The 27,087-nt window shown below is 43.9% G+C and overlaps 1 protein-coding gene across 1 annotated transcript in view; it reads left to right on the forward strand.

The window, feature by feature from the left end:
- Positions 1 to 17,177, forward strand: part of Arl4 (ADP ribosylation factor-like 4) — a 71,377-nt gene extending 54,200 nt beyond the window's left edge. Inside the window, exons 2-4 of the mRNA XM_076824192.1 lie at positions 5,606 to 6,486; positions 9,890 to 10,105; positions 11,231 to 17,177. Coding sequence (XP_076680307.1) covers positions 6,276 to 6,486; positions 9,890 to 10,105; positions 11,231 to 11,427 — 624 coding nt within the window. The 5' untranslated portion in view covers positions 5,606 to 6,275 and the 3' untranslated portion in view covers positions 11,428 to 17,177. The remainder of the gene's footprint in view (positions 1 to 5,605; positions 6,487 to 9,889; positions 10,106 to 11,230) is intronic.
- Positions 17,178 to 27,087: the final 9,910 nt, after the last annotated feature.

Below are 27,087 nucleotides of genomic sequence, written 5' to 3' on the forward strand. Positions count from 1 at the left end.
AGTCGTAATCAGAACAGTTAAAAACAAATATGTTTTAATCATTTCATTTTTTGAAAAATTTCTTTGAGATTTAATGATAACTGACTTCCATTTAAATAAAAGTCAATTTGTCCTTAATAACTGTTTCTCTAAAATTTGTCAAAGTAACTGTTATTTAGGATCTCTGGAGGAAAGCAATTTCCAAATTCTCCAAATTAATCATAGCAAATCCTTTGGTCGAAATTTGTTATTAACTTCTCCCACTTCGGGGGTTGAAATTTCAAATAAATAGATTATCACGCGAGCTCACCCAGACTCTCATTTACCTAGTAAAAACAGAAAAGGAAGTTAATCCCTTGCTCTTCCTTTATTATCAACTACTCCCCATCATAGACTGCAGTCGCATCAACTGCAACACCAATTCCCCTAAACCATCCTGCCAAAATCCCATCGATCATCCAACACCCCTCAAACAGAAGCAAGTAATGTCCGAAATCCAGCGTCAGGAATTCTTCGAAAATCTTCCCTCGCGGCTCCCTTTGCGCGCGGCCCGCCAATTTGTATTCGTTAACGCCAGACACCGACAACCGAGCGTTTAAGCGTTGATCCTCAATTACGCGCAGCGTCGTTAACGAACGTTCAATACGCTCGCAGCTGCAACAAGAGGCTGGGTTCAATGTAACGTTAACGAGACCCCATGCCGCTCACTTTTTCCCCGACTGGAACATATCCATGGACAAACAAAAGCAATTTCGACTTGTTAAAATATCCTACCTACCGTATTATGTTTCTTCCTAATAATATTATCACCACTGCGATTCCATTAGACTCTGCCACTTCTACAGACTCTGTACTACATTTCTACCTAGCTTTCAAGGGATCAGGAACTTGTGGACTCTACTACCCCGAACTTTTTAGCTCTGCCTACCAGCGGACTGCTCACCAGAACCCTCGCGGCGTGCCAGAAACTTCCAAAGACTTTTCCAACGTCCAATCGAGTGGAGGACACCGTGACTCTAGATTCCAGAATATTCAATTTTTCAAGGGTGCATATTTTTTAGGGAATTGAAGAACATACTGGAATGAACCGTGGAAAGTTGCGATATTATGCTTGATATCGTTGCTCCGTGCGCAGAGAAATTGCGTCCCAAAGAAGTCTCTCCTTTTTTTACTTTCAACTCCCCGTTCTTGCTGCTAGTGTTCCTGATCTCTCGACAGAATTCATTTCTTTCAGAGAAGAAGTTTTACTCTGTATTTCTCGAAAATTCTCGAGAAATTTATTGATAACTAGCTTAAGCACCCGGCGTTGCCCGGGTAAAGCTTCGGTTGTCACAGAGTTTCAAGGGGGTGAAATAAGGGGGAAGGGGTGGGATATCTAGATTTCATGGTAGTCCATATTTTCCGCAGGGTTCTACATAGAGAGCAATTATGCAAAATTTGGTGGAGATCGGTTAAAAAAGTCGGGATAAAAAGTATCCTATGTGTTATTCCTAGGCTTAGACTATGTGTACATATACAAAATTTCAGAAAGATTCGTTGCGTAGTTGTGACGTGATTGAGTAACAACATCCAAACACGCTATAGCATTTATTATATTAGTAGGATAGTATATACGAGCCATTTATTTCGAAAGTGGCCTAAGTCCATTTGCCAATTGTTTTTTGTTGAATGCAGTAACGTGTACAACTTGAAGTTAGTATAAAAAAATTTATATATAAAATTTTTTTAAATATAAATGGACTTAGGTCACTATCAAAATAAACGGCTTATATCCTTAAATTCAATTCGATTTGTTGCAAGTTGATATTTAAAGAATCGAACATTAATTTCTTAAATAAACACATCCTATGTAATAATAATATTTTATTTAAATAAATAATTACGGAATTACAGATAACAGGGTGTATATAGGCTAAGTAGACTGCAAGCTAGGCCGGCAAATTTCGGGCGAAGGAAATTGAAAAGGGTTTAAACACAGAGGCTTAAGGGGTCATGCTCAGTCAGGAGGCCGAAAAAAGAATGGTCTTTGGAAATTTTTTACTCAAAAGCTATAATACATTTCTCAAAAAATTTTTTTTTCTTTTAAGGATTGCATCTAGTACCGTGCATCGTATTTTTTTTATTTAAAAATATTTATCAATAACTAAGTTATTGTCCATCACTCGAAGGTTTTCTAAAAAAGGGCTTCTGCGGTGACCACTGCTGCTCGAAAGTCGACCATCTAAAATAAAAAATTCAAAAGAATTTACTTATTATATTATATTAACTAGTATTTGAACGAAGGATTTTTTTATGCGACGGTTAGTTTTCTTTTAATTGACGAAAATCAGACACGATTTATGATAAAAATTGAAACTTTTACTTTAAGCATCAGCCATTTTTTCCCAAATCAATATTTCGAAAAATCCTTCGTTCAAATACTAGATAATATAATATAATAAGTAAATTCTTTTGAATTTTTTATTTTAGATGATCGACTTTCGAGCAGCAGTGGTCACCGCAGAAGCCTTTTTATTTCGAGAGCCCTCGAGTGATGGACAATAACTTAGTTATTGATAAATATTTTTAAACAAAAAAATTACGATGCACAGTACTAGATGCAATCCTTAAAAGGAAAAAAGATTTTTTGAGAAATATGTTATAGTTTTTGAGTAAAAAATTTCCAAAGACCAGCCTTTTTTCGGCCTCCTGACTGAGCATGACCTCTTCTTCTTTTGTGCAGCAAAATTAGCAATAACTCGTATATGAGTTCTCATATTGAATTAATTTTAAAATTGTTTCGGCTCTTTTAAATTAGAATACTGGATGATATTTCACGGAAAGGGTGGCAGGCGCTTAGTCCAGGGTCGCCAAATCTCCAAATCTGCCCCTAATCATCTTCCTCCCCCTCGATTATTATTTCCGCCGGCGTAATTTACGATTGCCATTATTTCCATCCAGTAGACTGACATTTAACGTCTTCTGGACGTTAACTGGATCGAAACAGCGTGAATAGTCAGTTTACTGGAACCACAGAGTGCGTCAGGGGCTTGATGCTCGCCCTCTAAATTGCTCCATCGGTCTTCATTGATAGATCCTCTCGATAAGTGCGGTAAAAATCCAGTGGAGGCTGTTTCGATTAACTCTGACAGGGGATTCTGTCTAGTTTGAATTGTGGGGGCCAACTGCGCCCCATTGCAGCAGACTCGATCAAGAAAAGAAGGAAACGTTGCCAAACCGGAAACTCTGATTTTAACGAAACTTCGCGCGAATGTAGAGCATCTGGGAATATGCAAGGAGCAATTCTTTTTCTGCGGAAATTCTCGGTGAAATCAGCCCTCAAAGATATCGCGTTTCTTCCGCGTTTTTTTTTTAAATATATCTTTATTTCTCTTTTGCAAGAGTGATAGAGTATAAAAAACGTTTTGTTAATTATTTACAAAAGGGCAGTCCTCACCGATTTAGATGCACTTTGAATATATTCTCGGGGGTGTGTGATCGGTAGTTCGTATGGGTCAGAAGGTTTAGCGGCGCCCCGTGAGATGTTAGATATATTTAATAATTGTGTAATCTCCAAAAAGTTAGCGGCCCCCTCACGGGTGGCCGGTAAACCATCTGTCCCAAGCAGGGTTGCCACCTTATCAGCATATAAATCCCGGAGTGCCACACATTCCAACCCGGAGATTCGAATATAAACCCGGAGATGGAAAAAGCAAAAAAAAGTTTTGTTCTCGAATATCCGGGAAACAAATGTGCAATTCTTTTAAGCTCGCACAATTCAGAATTTAAAAGTGCCTATCTGTTTTTTTAATTAATAACTTTTATTTTATATAAAATAACATTGTATAATAACACAATTTCTTATTATCTTATTTTTTTCTACAACCCGGAGATTTTTCCAGTAAAACTGGTTCCCGGAGATTTGCTTCAAAACTCGAAGTCTCCGGGCGGAAACCGGAGAGGTGGCAACCCTGCCCAAGCCAACTACCGATCACGGTTTCTTTTTCAAATATCTCGAAAACTAAAGCCGAGCGACGGTAACATGTATAGGAAAAAGTTGTTCAGAATGTTAACTTCGATAACATATTTCAAGGTCATCGAAATCGGTGAGGACTGTCTTTTTGTAAACAATTACCAAAGTTTTCTTCTATCCCGCACTATTCCAAAGTTATATTTAAAAAAAAAAAGATAACTTTAGGGGCTGATTTCACCCCTTAAAAATTTTCACTCCTGCTAAATCGAAGCACGGGGTACAAAAACACGAGAAAATCGACTTCTATGAGAGCGATTAGTTGGGAGCAGGACTCTCACAATCAGCGCGATGTAATAATTAGACTGAAGAAGCAGGTTCCTGCATCCATCACTGTACGAAGCTCTAAAAATTAGGTTGGCAAAAAGCGACGTTTTCGAGCGGCCCAGCTAAATGTGTGTCACCGAGGGCATTACGTTTAACGAACGAGGCCGAATCGCTGTTACCAGTAATGTTTGCCAGCCTAGAAGGAGATTAATTGCGTCTCGCGCAACTGGAATATTCAGTCGGCGTATTTGCATGCTCGCTCATTAGGCTGTTACTCTTCGCCAAGGTTAAGGATCCTTTTCCACCCCTTTGAACGCCACCCTTAATTGCCCCTCCTAATTGCCTCTCCACCGAGCGCCAATTAATCGTCGTTAATTCCCACTTTCCGCCACGAAACGATCGTTTCTCGAAAACTGCCGAGATCATTCTCGAAATTTTATCCCGGCACACACGAGGCATCCAGCGAGCAGTAGCCTTCGTTTTTAATCCCCCTCGATTCCTGCCTTCTCCTAATCGATTCTCGGCTCGTCCGAGTTCTTCTGACTTGGGACTGGTTCCTCAAGAGGCTATCGATCACGTCGTTCGAGTCGCGCTGTAGAGGCTTTCGCTTGGATTCGGTGGTCCGCTGCGATCGCAGGATCTCCCGGCGATCCTGTAGCAGCGCTCGACGGTCGGTGCTGCTAGAATCGCTTTGTGATGGGTTTAGGTAGCTCCACTGACCATTTCTTGCTTGGCCCCCGGGGGACCGTGGAACGAATTCCCTTTGTGGACCGTTTCGGGATCCTTCCACCGACTGCCGCACCTTTCCCTCGAACGGGGATGAACCAGAGGGTGCGATAACTCTGTGCTAAGGAATTCTAAGTTGAATTATATGTATCGAAATATTCGCCTGGCTTCCACTGCTTTCCACAAGCGAGATATAAAAGTAGAAGCACATTCGAAATGGTCCATTGCCGTTTAATCACCGCTGGATAGCCGCCGTTTAGATAGCCGGTGTTCTTAACTAAATTAGTACCTCGCTTGTCTCATGCGCGCACGGCTCGCTCTGTAATTGGCAAGAAACTCTATCGGACAGGTTCTCTCAGTTCGTGCCTGCGGAGGAATTTGTTTGACTCTAAGGTTCTGCTATCTACTCGAGGGAAGATCGTGGCGCGTTATCAGAGGTGTCGCGTAGACTAATTATTCAATTACTGCTATTACACGCCGCCTGTATATTTATCGAGACCATTATGCACCTCCTCTTCTGGTATCTTTCGTAGAATCGGAGAGGAAAGAGGGACGAGAGGCGTTCCTCCCCCAAAGTCCGTCCGCCGACAATAGCCGCTAACGCGTCTCTGCTTTCATTTTCAGTCGGCGCGGTAGTGATCGTGGCCTCGAAGCGAGTCCTTTTACGGCGGGGTCGAGCATCGAAAGCGGTGGACCCACCCTCCCTCCCTTCCGTCCGCGACTTTGGCCCAGAGACACGGAGCGCGCCCACCTGGGGAGCAGAGGGACGAGGCCGGGGAAGGTGGAGGCTGAAGGAGCATCGGCAGGGCCAGTATGGAGTGAAGGGACCGAAAGAGACCCGTCGCGAACACAGACAGAATTCAAAGGAGCTGGGAACGTAGCCTTGGACAGGCTCGGATACGTCCAGGATGAATTAGAAGGGAGAAACAGTGGAGGATCTGGAGGAAAAGTTGGGGCCAGTGAAAGGAGGAAGCTCCCTAGCAGTAAAGCAAGATAAAGGGGAAGGAAGGTGCACGGAGGATCTGCTATCTGGTGCATCTGTAGAGAAGGAGGACCCTCTTCAGGGTCGAAGAACTCGAAGAATCAAGGAGACTGACAGGTGCCCGCTGTAGGAGCCGACGCGGCAGGCAGGAAGGACGAAGCGCGCATCGATTAGCTGCGGAGGAGGATTGTTTCGAAGGGGAAGGCAGAGGGGAGCTAGATGCCAGATGAAGGAAGGACGATATTAGAGAAGGAGGAGAAGGAGGGTTAGAAGAAAGGGGTCCAGGGAAAGTGTGGCTTCTGAGGGGGAGGAATGGGTGCCGGCATGGGCAGGAGCGGGACGAGCGGCGGCTTCCTCGAGGCACTTCCCACGGGAACGCCGCTCCACGTGGCCATGCTCGGCCTGGACAGCGCTGGCAAGACTACCGCCTTGTATCGACTCAAGTTCGACCAGTACCTCAACACCGTGCCCACCATAGGCTTCAACTGCGAGAGGATTCGCGGTGGCATCGGGAAAGCGAAAGGTAAATTAATTCCTTCAACGCTCAGCGCCCTTCCTACTCCTAGAAATTAGTTTAACGGAGGGTAGAGTCGTGTGTCGAGATTCACGAACGTCGATTTGCAACAGGATTACATGGGTCGGGTCTACCCAGGTTACCCAGGTCAGAGATACCTCGCAGGGTGTGGTCAACGGTTGGATTCTTTTTTAACGAAAATCTGCTGGAAACTTGGGAGACGAATGTCTTAACACATTACTGACCGGCAGCTGATTAATAGGCCAGCGTTTATCGACCAGTAGTAGCCCTTATTTTCAACCTGCGATTTATTTTGCTCTCACCCCCTAATATGGTTTCATTTCATAAAAAAAATAGTCCCTGAAAAAGATTATTGCAATCACACAACAGGAAAGCGTGCCGTCCAGGCCTTAACCCTTAACTGGTATCCTGGGGTCGCTCATGACCCCAAGCACCCAAAGTTCGATGTACAATTTTCGGTTGTCTAAGTTGGTAAACTGAATTTCTAATTAATTTTATAATAACAGTTTAACTTTCTACGCTTCTATTTTTTTCCACATTGCCTAAGAAGAAAGTATTCATAGTGGTTGCTCTAGTGTCGACTTTACAAATTTCTGTGTCCTTTTTTATTTGGGGTCTGCCACGACCCCAGTATACCAGTCACGTTTGCCAAAAACAGTATACCAGTTAAGGGTTAAAGTTTAGAATAATTCATCAATAGTTTGAATTTAAAGAGTTTCTCAAAAATGGTAAGGCCTATCGAAATTTTGTTCAAATAGTATTCAAAGAGCATTTAATTTTCTACAATTGCTGTATACATAAATTTTTCGTGCTCCCAACGATTTTTTAGATAATAGGGTTTGAATATAGGGAGGACCGCACTTCGCGCGTCTCACCTGTACGGCGTGACGTACCTATTGTCTATACGCGTTATATACGCGATTTCGCTTATCGACCGGTCGCCTAAATGTTGGCTGTTTCTTAGATCTCAATAATAACAGTATTTTATTTGTTTTTCAAACTTGTTATAACAATTTTAACCCTCAACATTTCCTTCACCCCCCCCCCCCCCGTATTACTTAAGAGTTCAAGTTTGAATTGACCGGTATTTTGTATGTATTCGCTTAATTCGCTGCCGGTAAGTAATGTGTTAATGCCTGGGTTTCTGTAGGTAGCTTTGAATATCAAGTCTCTAAGTCCTTACGCGGTATCGCTACCGATTTTACAGGCAGGGGTTCTTGTACACCGTGTATACTAATGGGTCTTCCTTGGCCCATCATCCTAGATTAACAGATCTAGAGAAACTGTGCTTCATCAGCCACTTATTCTCATTTCAAATGGAACTTCTTGTAAAAGGATCGCACCCAAACCGTGATCTCCCCTTGTCAGGCCTCCTGATCCTCCCAACTAGAGCTGTTGATTCCCCGGAGATCGGGTACCCGGGTACCCGTGAGATACCCGGGAAGAGAAAAATTTCCCGGGTAGGCGCTACCCGGGTAAACTACCCGATATACTCGAGACACCCGAGATCTCATAGAGTACCATTCCATAATTGAAGCCGCACTGAGCGTTATGGCCTTCAGGTCGATGGCTTTGACCCCCGGGAAGACAGGAATACCCATTAAGAAGTGAAAAATCTTCAGTTTTAAATTCCTCATCAGATCTTTGCGACACCAATCGATTCCTCGTGTTTCTCCAACGAAAATAACACCAAGAACGACGTAATTCGGACCATAATGAAGGAAATTCCATGAACAAATGTTTAGCAAAATTTCAAATTCACTTCGTCAAAAATAGTCCGAATTACATGAAATTTGGTATGATTTTCATCGGAGAAACATAAGGAATAGATTGGCGTCGTTTTCGCAAAAGGGGTTACCTCGCCACAGGGTGTCAGGCGACATCTCTCTGACAGACGTCGCTCCAGAATCACCCTCTGTACTCTGTAAGTTCTCGGATATCTCGAGTATCTCGGATAGTTTACCCGGGAATCTTCCTCGTCCTGGGTATCTCATGGGTACCCGGTCCATAGCTATAGCCCTACTCCCAACCTAGCTCCCAACAATTTCCCACCATTCTTTAATGACCGAATTTTCTCTTCCCCGCCCCACACAAGTCTACCAGCTCCCGAACACCTCCACCTTGGTCACTCGAATGAGAAACAGGAAGCATTCCGCGTTAACGTTAAGAAACTCACGCCTGGATCACGTAATTATTACGTAGCGACGGGTTATCAGTGTTATCGCGTGCGTGCCAAACGAAATGAGTCAGTTCCGCGTGCCAGTGGATCTTTGTGTGCCAGAAACCTGGTGGCATCGATCCAGCTGGACGCTGAAGATCCTGGCGGTTCTTCCTTTTGTCCCTTGGCGTGCTTCGCGCCCCACTTTGTGGCAAGTGTTTTCTACGCGAGGCACTCGGCAGCGGGCAATGGGGGCAAGTTTACGCGAATCGGCGTCTTCCTCTGAAAGCTCGAGAAGTACCCTAGAAGCCTCGTTTCCTTGAATTAAGGTCGCGTAAAAGTAAAAGGGATTACCGTATACTCGGTGAACTGTACTTAAGATAATGACGCTGTTACGAGAAGTCGCTGTACAAGTTTCTCCGTTCGGCGTGCCGCGCTAAATAGAGGACGCGCGACGAAAGGCTATCAAACCAACTGTGTAATCGTACGACGATATTAAGAAGTATGTAATCCTCCTCGCGACCCTCTTCTTCCTGGTCGTTTTGAGAAAGCTTCCAGATGGACGGTGAAACTTGGGAAATGCCTGACACAGAGAGCAGAGATTTTCAGGAAAGGTGGAAAATCGACTGCCGTGTGGTTTTCGCATGATCGATACTATTAAATGCACTAGAATTATCACGCAATCCAAGACACGAAAATCCTTCCATCGTTTCTCGTTCATCGCCACCAATTTTCAGGTTTATTGGTTTATTCCTCCCCCAAAATCCAAACCTCTTGTTTCAAAAGCTGAACGCTGTAAACTTTGAGAATCTCGCAGCTTTTACGACCTTGCTGTATCCCTCCTAGATACTTCACCCTCTCGAAAAGGATTCCTCGTAACGCGTTGCTATTAAGTGGCAATGACATAAAATCGTTTTCAATCAAAATCGTTGGTATTAAAGGAAAACTCGGGTATCTAGCGACCAAACAAATTAAAATAATTATTCACTCCCCCGAAAATACGTAAACTGGCGATATTCCTCGCACAAGATTGGCAGCTATTAGTGTCAAGTAGTGGCCCTTGAAAGTCCGATTTCCAAACTTTGACTGCGCGTATCCCGAAAAGGGTGCCTCGGATCGCGAAATGGTAACTGACGTATTTAAGCTTTCCCCGTAATTTTGAGATTCTATTTCAAGTCCTTCCGCCACGATGAAGAGCGAGCTAAATGGTCCCCGGTGGTGGTTTGTCCGCAGGTGTGAATTTTCTCGTGTGGGACGTGGGCGGGCAAGAGAAATTACGACCATTATGGAAGTCCTACACCCGATGCACAGACGGCATTATCTTTGTGGTGGACTCCTGCGACACGGAGCGGCTCGAGGAGGCGAAGATGGAGCTGACCAGGACAGCCAGGAGCCCCGATAACGCTGGCGTGCCCATTCTGATCCTGGCCAACAAGCAGGACCTGCCAGGTAAGACTCATAACTTATTCCACTCTCGCGACCCGAAGACGTGGCCCTTTTCGAGAACTGGATCGCTCTCGGTAACACGATACTAAACGTTAAGCTCTGTCTGAAAAATAGAAGAGATTTTAAATGCATGGTTGAATGCGACGATTCCAAATTCAGAGGGTTGAATTTCATTTCATTTGGAATCATACAGAGGAGTCAATATTACCTAGTCTGTTTTGTAATTCTTCAACCTTAGTGTTGGTGTATTATCGTTAAAATAGCGGAGTAGTAGTTTAGATGTCTGGCAGTTAGTTTTATAAGACAGAATCGCTTTTGAAGTCTTAAGAGTGTAGGAACAAGTGTTAGAGAAAACACCGCTGCTTCGGTTTGAAGCGTACGGCTTCGCTGGGAAGACTGCGAACGCACTTGACCGCGATTTATGGTAGAGCATGTTTAGATTATAGATCACAGTTTATATCGAGCAAGGGGGCTTGATTTTTCTTCATAACTTCCCTTTAATAGACCGAAAAGTGGGTTAAGATTAAGGAACTGAGATAAGCGATCTTAGCTTCCATTATCAACCACGTAACGTTCGAGTACGAGCATTGAGTAACTTTATCTCATCTACAGAACTCCATACAGAGACCCTGTCGCTTTAAATTGAATAAAGAAAATCCCTGACGATTGACAGGGATCCAGTATCACTTTGGATGAAACGGAAACCTAAGAAAATTCCATTCTAGACTCTTCAAAAACGAACTGTAGCCTAAACATCATTCACCAGACATTTTCTACAATGCAATTCGAACCAGTAAAAGAAGTTTCTTCCCACAAGCAACAGTATCTCACAACTTACTCCACGATCCTCACCTTGAAGCCCACCCCCAAATCAAGAAGAAGATCTCCGCCACATCCAACGTCCATCGCACACCCAAGATTCCTTAACCATCACCTGGCAACTCCATCTCTCAGCCTCCAAACTTCAATGGAGTAAACTTGAGCAATTTCCACGAGCCTAGATCACCAAGAAATCCAAAACCAAAGGCGACTCCCTACCGAACCAAATCGACACGTGTTCATCATCCCCTCGTGAAACCGCGAGAGGACACGGTTGATCCTCACCGAGGCGATCTGGCTTGTCCGCAGGTGCCAAGGAAGTGGGCGAGCTGGAGAAGCACCTTGGCGTCCTGGAGCTGGCGGGGATGCCTGGCAGCGCGTGCATCAGGGTGCAACCGGCCTGCGCCATCACGGGCGAGGGCCTGCACGAGGGCCTGGACACCCTCTACCAGCTGATACTGAAGCGGCGCAAGCTCGCGAAACTGAACAGGAAGCGGGCCAGGTAGGCCAGGGCCTCGGAGGACTGCACGTGCGTCTTCTGATATTATTGTCAGTCGCGGACAGTCTCTCCTCTGGCGACAGCTACGCCTTCCACGGTGTCTTCTTCCTCGTCCTCCGCGTCATCCCCCGATGGCGGCGTCCGCGGGGCGCTCGAGTGAACGTGCACCATGGGCGATCCGTTTCTCAAGGCCGGGGAACGCGCGCGCTCTCCACGCGATCCTGGACACTTTCGTCGGGGATCGTTGGTGCTCGACGTTGACCGGACCCGGCGTTTTAGGAACGCAGAACTGGGCCTCGCTGGGATTCTTTCTACGGGCACGTCTTCCTTTGTTCGCGGAGGAGGTGTCTTCCTTGGAAGGAAGCCTTCCGACACGCTATCAAGCCTGCTAAATGGGCAAAACGAGCGGTGTTTTAGAGATCGAGGTACATGGCAGTCGGTGGTTCCATCTTTCGCTGTCCTTCATCAGGTGTCGAGAGGGTAGTGATTCTCTCAGGCTGAGGTATTTGGTAGGGGCTTGGACCGGAGTCGGTGGAACGTCCTGGAACTCTGGGACAAAATGCCTCACGGACGACAACGAAACAAGTGCTTCTTCGCTGCTCCATGGAAGCTCTATTTTACCAAATTTCACGGGGACGCTCCCTTTAAGAAACTTCGCTACCGACGAGGGCTCCCCGAGATCCTCGGCTCGTTACCGATAGCGAGCACGCGCGTCTTCTTCCCCGGAAAGAGGTCAGCAAGGGGTCCCGCGACAGCGACGAGACTCCGCTGGCGATAACGATGACGTCGCGTCGTATTTATAACGCTGACGACTGTTGGCTGGAGTAACACGAAGATACGCCCGCGTATCAATTAGCGTAGCGCGTTGGCACGCAGAGGGAAAGAGGCAGGATCGAAGGGACTGGAGGAACAGCTGCGATGGAGGATTTTCTACGAACGTCGAAGGCTTTTTTACCTGGACGAATGGCGCCGAAGGAGGATCCAGAACCGAGTACAATCGTCAGAGCAGAAAGCTACAGGGACCCCGGTTCCCTCCGCGCGGGGCTCGCCCCTGGCAAATCCATTGTAATCGATTACCGCGCTAGGAAGCTGTTAGTTACGCGTTCAATAGACCTCGAGGCGAGTCGTGGACATAGGTGTCCCCGCGATGACCGTGCCTCTCCAGTTTTTTGCACCTTTATACGTTGTAAGAGGGGAATGGATAAGCGATGCCTAGGATTAGAATGGTCGTGGCTTCTCCCTCCGAACACACCATCCCCCCAGAAGAGAAAGAAAATTCGAACGATTTTTGTAAAACGATGTGATAACAGCCCCCCTTGTAATTAGTGTTGTAAATTCGTGTGTATTTGTACCGTCGTTGTGTCGTGCTGGCCGTAGAACAGAGGGCGAGGAGCCTCGGCGTTGGATGGGGGATGAACGTATCGATCGTTCTCAGGGTTCGTCGATGACAACCGTATACATATCTCGAGGAAATCGGTGCTGCTCTCGATGTTCAAGTTTGGGACACGTGATAGATTGTTTTTTATATTAGTGTAGCTGAAGATTCGTTGAACTTTCCTGATTCGAATGCGTTGTATGTTGCGGGGTGACGAGAGTCTAACGTTTTTTTGGAGTTTGTTTGTTGCGAGGCTTTGGAGGGGTATCTGTTGCCCTTTGGGTTTTTCGGGGGAGGGTTTAGAGGGTGTTCCGTAGAGATTGATGTTCTTTTCGGGGTTGGGAGAGTTCGAGCGAAGGGTGCTCGTGTTTCTTGCCAGTTGCACATCCTTATCGAGCTCCCTTCGCTGTATGCACTTCCGTTGCGGGTAGCTCTTATCGACCACCACTCACCGTCCGCAGATAGTATTTTTTCGTACCAGGGAACTTGATACCAGGCAACTCACACGATGCGAAATCGCTCGATGTCTGACTGCTCAGGTGATCGATTCCATAACACAGGCGAGCTGCTGAAAACGCACATCGGCGTTTGAGTAGCATTCATAACGGTATAGTTTTAAGAGCATCGCACGTGAAATGGTGTTCATTTCCAGACTTCTGTTTTTAACGTTCTTTGTCGTCACAGAAACTGCTCCAAAAGTTTCCTTCATTTTCTTGTGGATGCTCGAAGGGCTGGTGGTGGTAAGAATTACTCAAAGCTACCAGTTTCCGCGAAAATTGTTTCGTTTTTGAATCTCGAGCTGCGAAGTGCGACATTTACCACGGGAATGTATCTTGCTGAAGCGTTGGTTCCGTTCGCTGTTCTCGCGGTCCCTTCTTCGTTCCGACACCGTGAAAAACGCCCACTTTCTCCATACCTTCCCAAACTTCCGCAGCTTCATCAAAGTCCAACGACGAAAACGATCCTCATTCTCAAACCATCGATACTAAATTGCCGGGAAAAATTGCCGAAGGAGTGTTCTACCTCAAGTTCAAACGACCAATAAACCACAGCGGTCTCTCGATATTATTTGTAACTATAATCGAAGGTTTCCCATGCAAGCGCAAAGGAGGACAGCAGAAACCGATGGAAAGGAAAGCTCGACGAGTACAAAGTGGTAGTTGGAGGTACAAGCAATCGAGCAGAAGCCTTTGTCGATGGAGATTCTAAAAAAAGACAGCCCCCTCTGCCACTGAGAGCAAGGAGGATTTGTGACCTTTGATAAAGTTCAGTTTTACGTTCATTGGGAGTGGAGAGTGTTGCAATGTTGAATGAAATTTGTGGAGAAAATCGAGGCCAGTAAGAAAGGCGACTCGACTCGTTGTTTATCGGCACTGCACAGATCGATATTCAGTCGGGCGACAGCAGGCAACATGAGACCGGAAGCCGTGGTTTGCGGCGAAAGATATACGCATGTGTTTGCTATCCGGAAGTGGGGGGTGCGACGGAAGTCACCGCAATATCGGAAACGTTCCTCGCTGATAGAAAGGAAAGCTCGGTGAAATGAACATTGCACCCCATTTCTTTATTTACATCAACTGAAAACAGTTCAAAATTCTACAGTATAAAATTCGCAGTAATTTCTTTATTTATCCCTAAGTGTCTCGCGGAACTTTAGTTACTATTCTTTGTTTCCCTTCAGTTCTCCGTTCGTATTTCACAGGTTTACCGCTTCGTTCCATTTTCCCCGAGCTGCATTGCAAAATAAACGCAGAACGTACCCTTTTATTTACCTTCGTTTCGTTTAATCGTCGCCAAGGCACCGCCCAAAGCATTCACCGCGATGAAGATAAGTACTGTAAGAGCCTCGTGGAAAGCAGCGAATCCAGATCGCCGCTTCGAGGGGGCGAAAGATCGATACAGGCGCAAGGAAACGCGGGCCAAGTAACGCTGCAATTTATCACTCGGCTCGATTTTATCACGAAAGCGCGTGGCAGCAGGGTAGTCACGCGATTTTTGAATATTCAAGGGGATTAACGTGATTAGTGGCGATAAACCTGCCCCTACGCGACGACTCAAGAAGCACTGCAAAGTCTACGCCACTCTCCACCAGAAAGCCTAGAAGAATATTACCAAAGTCGCGCGGAAGGCGTGTTAAAAATAAAAATCATGTTCCACCGGGACAGGGCGCTGCTTATTAATTATTAAACGTCCCGAGCCATTATCCGGGGGCCAACATCTTCGACGCGGCTTAATCGAAACGCGTCAAGACTCTCCTCTCCACGTTCGTCCCACTTGCAGCCTCGCCTTAACCCAGTTACCCGGTCACTTCCGCTGGCACCGATCGCCGACACCACCCTCTTAATTACCCTCTCGGTTTCCAATTAGCGTGTCCTGGACCACGGGCGGGAGGGGGGCGGCGAGAATACGCGACGATGCTCGCGCAGATTGCACCGGCGAGGAGAGCGACGAGCGGATACGCAGGCGACTGTAACGAGTGACGATGCTAGTCGACCCGAGAGTTAAATCGAGAAACAGGAAACGAGACGACCAGTACGTCTGTCGTACGCCAAAACGAAGTTTATACTTGTAAGGACACCTTGTAAATAGGCAACCAGGCTGTAAGTTTCGTAGGGTCTCTCCTGCGTGGGGAAATCTTCGGCGTGGATGGATAAACCTTGAACGGAATTAGTTCTCGAGGGCTGCCGCCATACTTTCCAAGGAAACGCTGTCTCATTTACGGCAGAGATTCTATTCGAGCTACTTTTCGGAGAGTTCGATGCCTCGAGGGGGGACAGAGAGCTGATCGCTAGTCAGAATTAGGGCTGTAACGAGTATTCGCGTAATCTAAGTATTCGAATATTCGAATGCCAGAGGATTCGAATTTGGGACTCGAATAGTCGCGTAATCAGGAGTATTGGAGTATTCGAATAATCAGGAGTATTCGAATATTCGAACAGTTAGAATATTCAAATAATTAGGAGTATTCAAATATTCGAATATTCCGAGTGATCGAATTTTGGATTGTACCGAATAGGAATCTGAACATGAAATATTTTTTCACACTTTATTGTGAAATTCCTTCCGTATTGCCCTTTACAATGATTATTTGTTTTTCGAACGATAAATTTGGAACTTTATTAATCTTTGGTAAATTTATACATTTTGAAAGGAAAAGTACCATCAGTTATTAGTATTATTCTAATAATAATAATGAGTTGACAACCCCGACTGAGTCGGCCAAGAGCTCCCTCCTCTAGACTTTTTTGTAAGAAGCTAAAACCCCATAAACGATGTTAAGGAACTATAATATTTTTATTTCTTCCCCCATTACTATAACGTTATTTCTCTGAGTTTATTATTCGAAGATTCGAATATTCCGCATTACTCGAATATTCGAATACTCCTAATTATTCAAATATTCGAATACTCCTAATTATTCGAATATTCGAATACTCCTAATTATTTGAATATTCGAATACTCCAAAAATTCGATTACTCCTAATTATTCGAATATTCAAATACTCCTGATTATTCGAATACCAGCTTTACTATCCGGCTTCGCCCGGAATTTAGAATCTGATTTTATAAAAAAAAATTTGTTTGGTAAAAATAGTCGCGTTCATCTGAAGAAAAAACACACAAACATATAAACTTTCTGCTTCATATATTAAGATTCGAACATTCGAAGAAATTACTCGTATTCAAAATTATTCGAATCATTCAAATATTCGAATAATTACAGCTCTAATCAGAATCAGTTGTGGGAGGGTGGGGACAGTTTAAACCTGGAGATTCGTTTCCTCTAATCCACGCCGACGGTGCTCTCCACGCACGGAGGAAATTGAACAATATCTGTCGAACATGGTTGTTGTTTCTTTTTTTTTTTATATCGACTGTCGTTCAAAATTCTATTGTATACTATACATATATATATACTTGCCCTTGTTGTGTTTTATTACCTTTCGATATTTTATCTCGTGCTTCAGATCGATCGGGTAGATCGCCGTATTTATGTACCGCATGTACGTTCGTGCAGCTAAACCAATAGCGATGATTACCAATAAACGAGGCGACGACCGAGCCCCCATGCGTGTGTACGAGCGACCCTGCCATCGCGAGAGAGAATTGAAGGATCGTGTTTTTACTGTAACGACAAGAATTATTATAATTCGTCGCCGGTCCCACGCGCCGCTTCAAATATTCGTATATTTATGTAGTAGGGGCTCGCAAGTTCACTTGCCTCTGTGTGCGTGTGCGCAGGCGTACGCCTGGCGAGCGAGTGTCGATCATAAATGGGACAGCTCGCGCGTCCGCCAGACTGAATGGGTCCTTTTCCGACTGTGAGCGAGGATTTCTTTTCTCCCCCCACAAATAAATCAGCTAATTCCGTTATGTTTTAATCGGGCGTTCGTTTGTTCCCCGACCCATCCAGGATCTATCCCGTGCAGCTCACCAATGCCGACTACGCTAAGCGTGTACACGTCTGTACAACGCTTCGTCTAATGAATTCGATTTTGCAGGAACAAAGCACCGATCCCTCTCCGAGACGGTTGCCCGCAGAGCTGGACTCTAATTATCATTAAGCCCGAAGCATCGTTATCGAGCAGAGGACCTCTTGCTTTCGATTCCTCCGGCTTGTGAGCAGTCTCCTCGAACCTTGAAATTGCCTTCATCCGGCCAATAACAATCGACGTTGTCCGGAGAGTTTCGTTCCCTGCTCCGCGGCCTCCTCCTTCTTGGCTCTGTTGCCGGGCTACTTGCTCATGCGAATCAGCTCGCACGTGCTGCGGAGACGCGGCGGGGCAGGGGCTGTCGCGAGCGTCGCTGGACGCTTATTGTTCTCCCTGGAGAAGAGGATACACGGCACGTGGCCCGCGGACTCGGCCATTTACGCCGTGCACGCACGATGAACACGCCACCGGCTTCAGAAGGGGCCCTTGTGTTTCCAGGATCCTGGAGGAGGAGCCGATTGAATGGGGCCAGCGGCGCGAGCCAAGGCGGCTGCAATTCTTTTCGGGATCCTTTCGCGGTGGCTGACTCCTTTCCCCTTTATTCTTATCGCTCGGGTCGAGCTGGCTACGAAGGCTCGGAGCTCTTTGGCGATGGGATCAACTCTTGGTGCAGAAGGGAGCTCTGCTGGGAGGAGGAACTTAACGTTAGAGTCAGGGAAAGGATGGCAAGATGGGGGATCTGAGTCCTTGCTTTCTGGTGCAGGTAGAGCTACTTAATGGGGTAGTTTACTATCCAGTAGTTTCTCTGGATCGGAAAGACAAGTGCAGGGACCGTAAGGAAGAAGGAAAGGGAAGTCACTGTCTCTGGGGCCAGAGAGGAGCAAAAATTTTATTTAAGGGGTTACACACTAGGGCTGTTCGAGTACTCGAATATTCAAGTAGCTTGAAATTCGGACCGAGCCGAGCCGAGTACTCGAAAAAAAACAAGCGGCTTAAAAGAACTGAGTAGCTCGAAGGAAACCGAGAATTCGATTTTTTTTTTTAGCGGCTTAAATAGAACCGAGAACTCGAATTTTTTTCGAGCGGCTCGAAGAGAATATTTCGAATATTTTAGAATACATTTGTTTATCTACTGGATAATGGTTCGTAATAATGTGAGTAATTAAAATGTAAACTGCACATGAAAATATTTTCTAACTATTGAAAATAATTCTTCGCGTATGTATGATTTAATAATAGTTCTTACGCTTTCCTTTATTTTTCTTTCTTTTTTGCCTTTTCCGTATGGATTATATTTCTGTCGAGTCACTGTTAACAAAGCCTGTTACCCGTTAACAAAAAACGAATAAGTATAAATAAATAAAGAATTCAAAGAGTCAAAATTAAGATTATGGGTTTTTCCATGTGTGTCTAGATGAAATCTGAATGTTTGCAAAATATGACATCTGTACGGCGTGTAGTTTAGAAACAAAGCGAGGTGGCAATTTACGACGTGTCAAAGTTTTTGTTGGACATTAACCACTACTGAAGACTTCGAGGATAAAATTAATGAAAATTTTTAATAAATTAATCTCCACACCTTTCCGTAGAAAAATAATTACTATTACAAATTCCCTGTCTTAAGTTACCTATTATTACAGCCTTTGTTAACCGTGACTCGACAGAAATGTAATCCATACGGAAAAGGGAAAAAAGAAAGAAAAATAAGGAAAGCGTAAGAAAAAATATTATTAAATCATACATACGCGAAGAATTATTTTCAATAGTTAGAGAATATTTTCATGTGCAGTTTACATTTTAATTACTCACATTATTACGAACCATTATCCAGTAGATAAACATATGTATTCTGAAATATTCGAAACATTCAAGCTTCAAACTATTCGACGTACCAGGACTGCTCGGTACTTTCGGCCCACTCGGTACTTTAAGCCCGCTCGGTTCTCTTGGACCTGCTCGAAAAAATTCAAGTTCTCGGTTTTCTTCGAGCTACTCAGTTCTTTCGAGCCGCTCGCTTTTTTCGACTACTCTGCTCGGTCCGGTTCTTCGAGCAGAGTCAGACTCGGCTCGCTTTTTCCGAGCACTCTAACACCTCTATTACACACACCTAGGGCCGTGAAAACAGGAGACTGTTGGTGAATTTTTTTTACCAATAAGTAATTTAGTTAAACAAAAATCGTAATATACACTTGAAAGCATATACTTTAAAGAATATTTTCACAAAATATCTTTTGTTCTGTTTTGTTGTAACGCTGTGTACTTACTCTGCGTGTTTTACACCTTCTTCTGGCAAAAATGGGCCTACCCGTTCTTGATGAATTAAATAAATAAATGATAGTTCAACTTGTTCGCCGTGTAGTCATCATGAAACGGGTTTTGCGGTGCCAAAAATATCTTCTCCAGCTATCATCTAAAAGAAAAAAGGAAATATGTCCCTTAAAGTAAATAAAAGAAAGTAAATAGTCTTTGTCATACCGTTTTTTTTTTTTATCAGCCACCGTTTGGTTCTAATCATTAAAAAACTGATGAAGCGTATCTCAGAAATTACATTAGGGGTGGAATTTACATTCAAACACTCATATTTTCTTTAAAAATAAAAATTTTAAAAAATCGGTACGACAAAGACCAGTTTCTTTTATGTACTTTGAAGGAACATTATTTTCTTTCATATGATACCGGGGGAGATATTTTTGGAACCGCAAAACCCCTTTCGTGACGACCTAGCTTTGTTCAACAGCTGCTACACGGCGAACAAGATGAACTATCATAATTATTTTTTAGAAAATATTCTTTAACGCACATGCTTTCAAGTCTATATTATTATTTCTATTTAACTAAGTTATTTATAGGTAAATAAAATTAATCAAAAGTCCCTTATTTTCACGGTCCTAACTGTATTAAAATTTTGCGTGACGAAGTAGAGTTAAAAAAATTATTCATCGTGTCGAATAAAGTTGTCCCGGGTTAACTTTATTCGACGAATAAAATTAATTTTTTCATTCGTCGAACGTTTCAACTTTAGCGTCGAATAATTTTTTCAAGTTATAGCTAAAGTTGCCAAATTTATTCAACGCTGAAGTTGAAACGCTCAACGAATACAAAAATTAACTTTATTCGTCAAATAATCTAAAGTTAAAGTAACTTTTATTTGATCCGTTATTTAAATAATTTTTTATTTAGTCACTGCCCATCTCTGTCTGTGACCTTTTACTGAACAGTATTTTTTTTTAATTATTTATATATACGGAAAAACCCTTTGGTGCATAGAGAATAGAGAAAACCAGTAGAGGACTAATATAACAAAGTAGAAACACAAAAATGAGCAAAATGAAGGCAAAAAGAAATAGTGCCAAGAAAGAAAACAAGCAAAAAAGAATAAAGTACAATGCAAGTAAATAGAAGTTAACAAGAATTGTTAACCGCCTTTCCCAATTTTATTGTCAGAGAATAATCTCTGTTCTTCTAAATCTGATCGGTGGGTCCTGCTTCCTAAATAGAAAGGAACAGTACCCACCTCCTGTCTCACTTTCTCTAGTTCCAACGTGATTGATACTCCACGTTTCTTAAGAGATCCTACCTATGCCCATGGGAATTCATTTTCACAGAGGCGATTGGGCACGACTATTAATCTCGACGCGTCTGTTAATCGCGGGAAATCAGATAGATCCCGTCGATCCGATAGAACGCACGCGCTCAGACGTTGCCTCTGTGCGAACCTATCGTAGAAAGCACTCCACTGTGCACCGCGATGTAATTACAGGAAGACTCGTTAGACGACGGCACCGCGTCGCGATGCACCCGATGCTCGAACATTGTCTCCCTTGTGCAACGTGCAAAAAGTGCAGCGTGTGCATCGCGAGGCAGAGTGGCGCAAACAAGGTTGCCTTTTAGCAAAAAAAACACCACCGTTACACTATGTACTTATGTACCGCGAGCACGTGGCATCTGTATTGCCACGGAGTCGCTAAAAATATTTACAAAAATCAATCCCCCGATCTACCCTCTAGACCAGTGATTCCCAACCTGTGGGTCGCCACGGTTATTTTCAGTCAGCGATTTTTAGCACTTATTTATTTAATCACTAAGTTAGAATTATATTCTGAAATACCTATTATTAATGCCAAAACATAAAGACTCACACAAGGGAACTCTTTACGCAGGATATTTGAGTATTACAAAATGGGATCGCGACACAAAAAAGGTTGAGTCACACTGTCTAGACAATAATTAGCAAACTGCGCTGAGGCCGCTGTGGTGCTATTTCTTTTATAAACATTGATTTCATCGATCTCCGTATTAGTTATGAAAGAAGAAACACAGTGAGCCTAATATGCATACACGCAACGAATAACATTAATAAAATTCATTTTTGCATCCAGTACAGAGATGAAAATTGACTTTGAAGCTGGGTAGAACCTGGAGAAGTAATAAATTCTCGAGAAATCAATTCCCTTTTGCAACGCAGGTCGAGGGCCATTGAAACTGTTGCTTTGCCTCGGCGACGATTTAATGGTAACTCGAAGACGCGATTGACTAAGGTACGTACCTTGGGAGCGCGATGTGTCCCTCGTTTACAAGGGAAACGTCGATAACGCTCGTTGGGATGAAAAGCGTCCGCTGGGCTGCAAAACGTTTACTCGTTAGAGGAGCTCCGCGAGCAGCCCGTGGAAACAATCATAGGAAAGTTCGCGTCGTTACAATGGAAACAATGCAGCGTCGGGGCGACACACGGCGCATTATTGCAGGATGCAAATATTAGATAGCATCTCGGGAACTTGTCTTGGCGCGCGAATAATTGCGCACCATTCTCGTTCCTGTCTGTAAATTTCAGGCACCGCTCGAACGTGCTCGAACCTTTGAGAAACACCCTTCCACCGCAGCGGTCGTCTCTACAACTACCCTTAAACAAATTGCTACAATGCCTTGCTTCGTTAATCCTCTTCCTGTGTTGAAACAAATATCGTCAAGTAGTTTAATTAAATGGAAAAACTAGCGATTAGGAAATTCTTAAGCGAGGAAATTCTCTAGCTTATTAACCCTTGGAAGGTGCTGGGTCTCTTTTGACCCAAGCTTAAGGCCACTGCCAAGGGAAAATCCGCAACACGGAAATTAAAAAAATTAGGAAATTTTAGGGATTATGGGATTCATGGAAAAACTTGTGGAATTTTTTGCAAGCAAAATTTATTCCATTGGGGTTAGGTTAATTGATCCCTGAAAATTCGGCTATTTTCCAATTTTGTGTTATAACTCGCGAACTGTAAGAAATGGAAAAAAATCAGACAAAAGATACGTGTTTTAAGGGATTATACCAGCGCTGTCCAGCGTAGGGACCCCTCACGCGACTGCTTCCCCTTCCAATCTTTCTCTCGCACAGTGGGCCTTCCGCTGTCAAGGAGACCGCGCGGCGCTAAGAAGGCTGCCATGACGGGCTAGTTTCTTCGCGGTTAGCGTCGCGCGGTATCCCTGACGACGCGGACGAGAGTGAGAGAACCCCAAGCTCCCGCGGGAGCGACCTTGTACAGCGCTGGGTTATACCTACACTGCGTTCCACATTAGAGCATACTCGTTTCGCGCAGGGATACACTGTTGATTGGTAGTAAAGCGGCAGGGAAAGTGCTACGACCAATCGCGAAAGTGCTACGCCCAATCGCGTGTGTCAGATCCGTGGGAGCTGCGCAGATCGGTCGCAAATCGATAGGGGCGTTGGTACACTGTTATATGGAACGCAGTGTAGTCAGGAGGCCGAAAAGAGGCGAATGTTTGTGAATTTTTTGTGAAAAAGTGGAAGCATATATGTTTACAGAATTTTTTGCACTTAAAAGAGCAACATATAAAGAACATTTGGTAATTTTTTTGTATAAAAATATTTACGTCCATAATAAAATTACAACCGACATCCAAGAAGCCTTTTTAAAAAGTTGTTTTGGGGTGAGCACTGCCGTTCGAAACCAGATTATCTAAAATCAAAAAACAAAAAAGATTTTGTTAGTAATGTCTCCTCCGATTCACGAAGGGAATTTCGGAAATATTAATTTAAAACAGAATGACGGCCATGCTCACTCCAAAACAACTTTTTAAAAAGGCTTTTTGGATGTTGGTTGTAATTTTATTATAAACGTAAATATTTTTCTACGAAAAAAATTAACATATGTTCTTTAAATGTTACTCTTTTAAGTGCAAGAAGTTCTGTAAAAATATATGCTTCCGCTTTTTCACAAAAAATTCACAAACATTCGCCTCTTTTTGACTGCCTGACTAGGTATAACCGCTTAATTAGAACTATCATTTGGTAACTTGCAGTTCTTACAGTTCGCGAGTTATAACACAAAATCGGAAAATAGCTGAGTTTTCAGGGGTTAATTTCACCCCCTTGGAGTGCATTTGGGTAGCAGAAAAAATTACGTAATACATACCTATATATCCTCTACATATTTCCAAAGTTTTATAATTTCTGAATTTACGGTTTAGCCATCTTCCCTTACGAACGTAATAGTAGGTAGATAGTAGTGGAGGGAAGCTCGGAGATCGATAAAGTGAATCGCTTTAACGAGAAGAACCGATTCTTATATTAATTTTTAACGATTCGCAAGATATTAAGTAGCGTATCTGTATTTTTCTTCCATTCAAATTCACCGTATCGCTTGTACCACTTAGACAAGAAACACTGCAGGCAGTTGCGCGGATATACTACAGAAGCTGTTCATTTGAAGTGGTGTTGTCGAAGTGTGCCTTGCATTATAGGAAGCGCAAATTGCGCAGCGACGCGACGTTTCCTGAAAAAGATTCCTGCTCCGAAAATAGCTCGTCAGTCCGTTAGCGTCGCAGAGGGCAAGTGCCAAGTATAATTGCAGGAAGAGGACGATCACCGTCGTCGCTTTGCATTAGAAACGCTGTTCGAGGGAAGGCTGCGTCGAGCTTGCAAATTAGCCAGGGACGAGATCAATCTGTACGCGTCGATCGGGAGCAATATTTGCCAGCTGACCGCTTTTCCTTTTCATATTCGATATCATTGATTGCTGGTGGGCAGTGGCGGATTTAAGAAAACAGGCCCAGGTGCCAAACGTTCTGTAGGGCCCATTTTTGGGGGAAATGAAAAGGTAGTTTACTAAAAGGGGGTAAATGTACAGAAAAGTGTAGAAAAAAAGTGCTTGGATAAAGTCATAATTTATTATCGAAGACTAAGGCGGGCCTTCTGAGCGGCGGGCCCATTTTCCGAGAAACTAAAGCGGTAGTTTACTGAAAACGGACTCAGTGTAATAATCCAAAAGAAAAATATAGTTTGGATAAAATCATAATTTTTTTAGGGATGACGCCCTGGTGGGGCCTTCTGAGCAGGGCCCATTTGGGGAGGAATGAAGAGGTAGTTTACTAAAAAAACATGCTAAGTGCAGTAGTACAGAAAAAAATATAGTGTTTGTTTAAAATCATAATTTTGTTTTAAGATAGGGCCCTGGGTAGGGCTCTGGGTAGGGGCCCATTTTCTCAGGAAACTGAAGGGGTAGTTTACTAAAAACAGGCCAAGTATAGTAGTACGAAAAAAATGTAGTGATTGGATACCTACACCTAATCGTAATTTTTTTTTGGTGATGGGGCCCTGCGAGGGTCTTCTGTGCAGGGGCCTAGGCGGCAACTGCTCATCAGCCGCCCTGTTAAATTCGCCACTGCTGGGGGCATTCGTATAGGTGGATGCTAGAGAAATTCGTTCGATTAGAAAGTACTGGGTGAATGCAAAGGACTTTCATGAATTCCACGATGAAGGGTCTAGCGAGGCAAGCATGAGGAAAATGGCCCCCGCACTAATTTTAGTAATTATGTATTCCAAATAATGTTCTTTGCCTAAAAAACGACTGAGAGGAATTTCAGATCTCTACCCCCTTTCGTTAGGGTCATACGGGGATAACAACCCTAAACTTTACCATTTTTGTTCCTCAACAACTACTTAAGGTATTTGAATGCTTCAAAACTTACGTAGCAGGTACTTTTTAGCTCTATCTGTCGACTTTGAGAAGAAGGGGTCGCTGAAAGGTTGAACGTTGGTGGATCGACTGCACAAAGAACACAATCTACAAACCATACAAACTTTTGCGCTCGCCCAATATTTCTGTCTATTTATCAAATTTTGAAGCGACTATTTCATATCAGCGCTATTTGTTTCGGAGGTAGTAATGCTTTTCTTCCACCCTCCACCCTTATATTATCCAGCGGCAAGGGAAACGCGGCACGCGCAGAATGAGAGAAATTACGCGCCGCGGTGAGATTGTTCTTTTTTCCCAGGCAAGCTTTTCGATGAGTGTTCTCTAGACACGAGTGCTTTCCTCGGATCATCGTGGAATACACACGTGCGCGGACGAGCTCGAGTTGTGGGCGGTGCAGCACGTGCACCGTATGTGAATATATATATTTATAGATGCACATGTGCGTACAGTTGCGGCAGAAAGTGCAAGCGAGGGGAAACTTTGTGTACCGAGGGCTCCGATGTTGATTCCGTGTATCACAGCCGAGAATGCTTCCTGATGTCGACGACGTGAATTGAAACATTTGGTTGAGACTTCGCGTGCAGCGAGATTTTGAGAAATGGCCCCTTTAGTCGATCAGGCATTTCCGATCGTTTTTGCTGGGTAAGTTTTGGGTAAAGCGAACTTCGAGCTTGCTCTGCTTTTGTATCTATTTAGTCGACATTTTGTGGGACTCTAGGGCAATACTTTTGGTGATTCTCAGAAAACATGAGATGCAAATCATAATGTTGTGTAAAGAAACACGGGAGGTTGTGGTGTCGATGGTACCATTTTGAATGGGGAGATTTCTTGTGCAAATATAATATGTATTTATAGCAGAAATTTAGAATGAAAGTTTTGGGGAGGATCAGGGGCGGATTTGTGTAGAGGTTAAGTAGGCTGCAGCTGTAAATTTTCGGGGGTTGCAATTTTGGGCTGCGACAATTTCGAGGAGCAGCAAATTTTTGGGTGCGACAAATTTTGAGGCGCGGAAATTTAGGCATCGTCAAATTTTTGGGGGGCACAAATTTTGGGGAGCCGAAAATTTTCGGGGGCTATAATGTTGAGATGCGACAATTTTGAGGGGCAGCAAATTTTGGGGAGCGACAAATTTTGATGCGCAGAAATATGGAGGCGTCGAATTTTAGGGGGCACAAAATTTTGAGACGCGGCAAATTTTGAGGGGTGCAACAATTTTGGGTGAGCAACAATTTTTGGGAAGCGTCAAATTTCGGGGTGTGGCAATTTTGAGGGGCAGCAAAATTTGGGGAGCGTCAAATTTTAGGGGCCACAAATTTTGGGGCGCGGCAAATTTGGGGGAGTGACAAATTTTGGGGCGCGGCAAATTTGGGGGAGTGACAAATTTTGAGGGGTTACAAATTTTGGAGAGTAGCAATTTCTGGGGAGCGTCAAATTTTGAGGGATGGTGCATTTTGAAGAGCAGTAGATGTTTGGGAAGCCTAAAATTTTGAGGAGCGACAAATTTTGAGCGAAAGATATTTGAAAATGTTTAATCAAGCGGGGCTTGAGACAATTTTGAGATCAGTTCACTTTTTCTTCATGTAACAAATTAACAAAAACTCACATGTGAGTAGCCATATTGAATTAATTTTGAAATTGTTTCGACTCTTTTGAATTAAAATATTTGAACATTGCAGATGCTTGTTAGCCTAAAAGCGCTAAATCTGAAAATTCGGCCCTGGGTAGGATGGTAGTGATTTTTGAAAACTACATATGGAAAATTTGACGGTGGAGTGTGGGAGTCGTGAATTGGCATTCACTATCGTTTTCGTGGACGAATCCAGAATGAAAAGTGCTGAAAATGGACGTGGGCGGCAGTATCGTGGGCGCGACGCGTTATAGTT

The sequence above is a fragment of the Andrena cerasifolii genome, chromosome 12 (genome assembly GCF_050908995.1).
Source record: "Andrena cerasifolii isolate SP2316 chromosome 12, iyAndCera1_principal, whole genome shotgun sequence".
Taxonomy (NCBI): domain Eukaryota; kingdom Metazoa; phylum Arthropoda; class Insecta; order Hymenoptera; family Andrenidae; genus Andrena; species Andrena cerasifolii.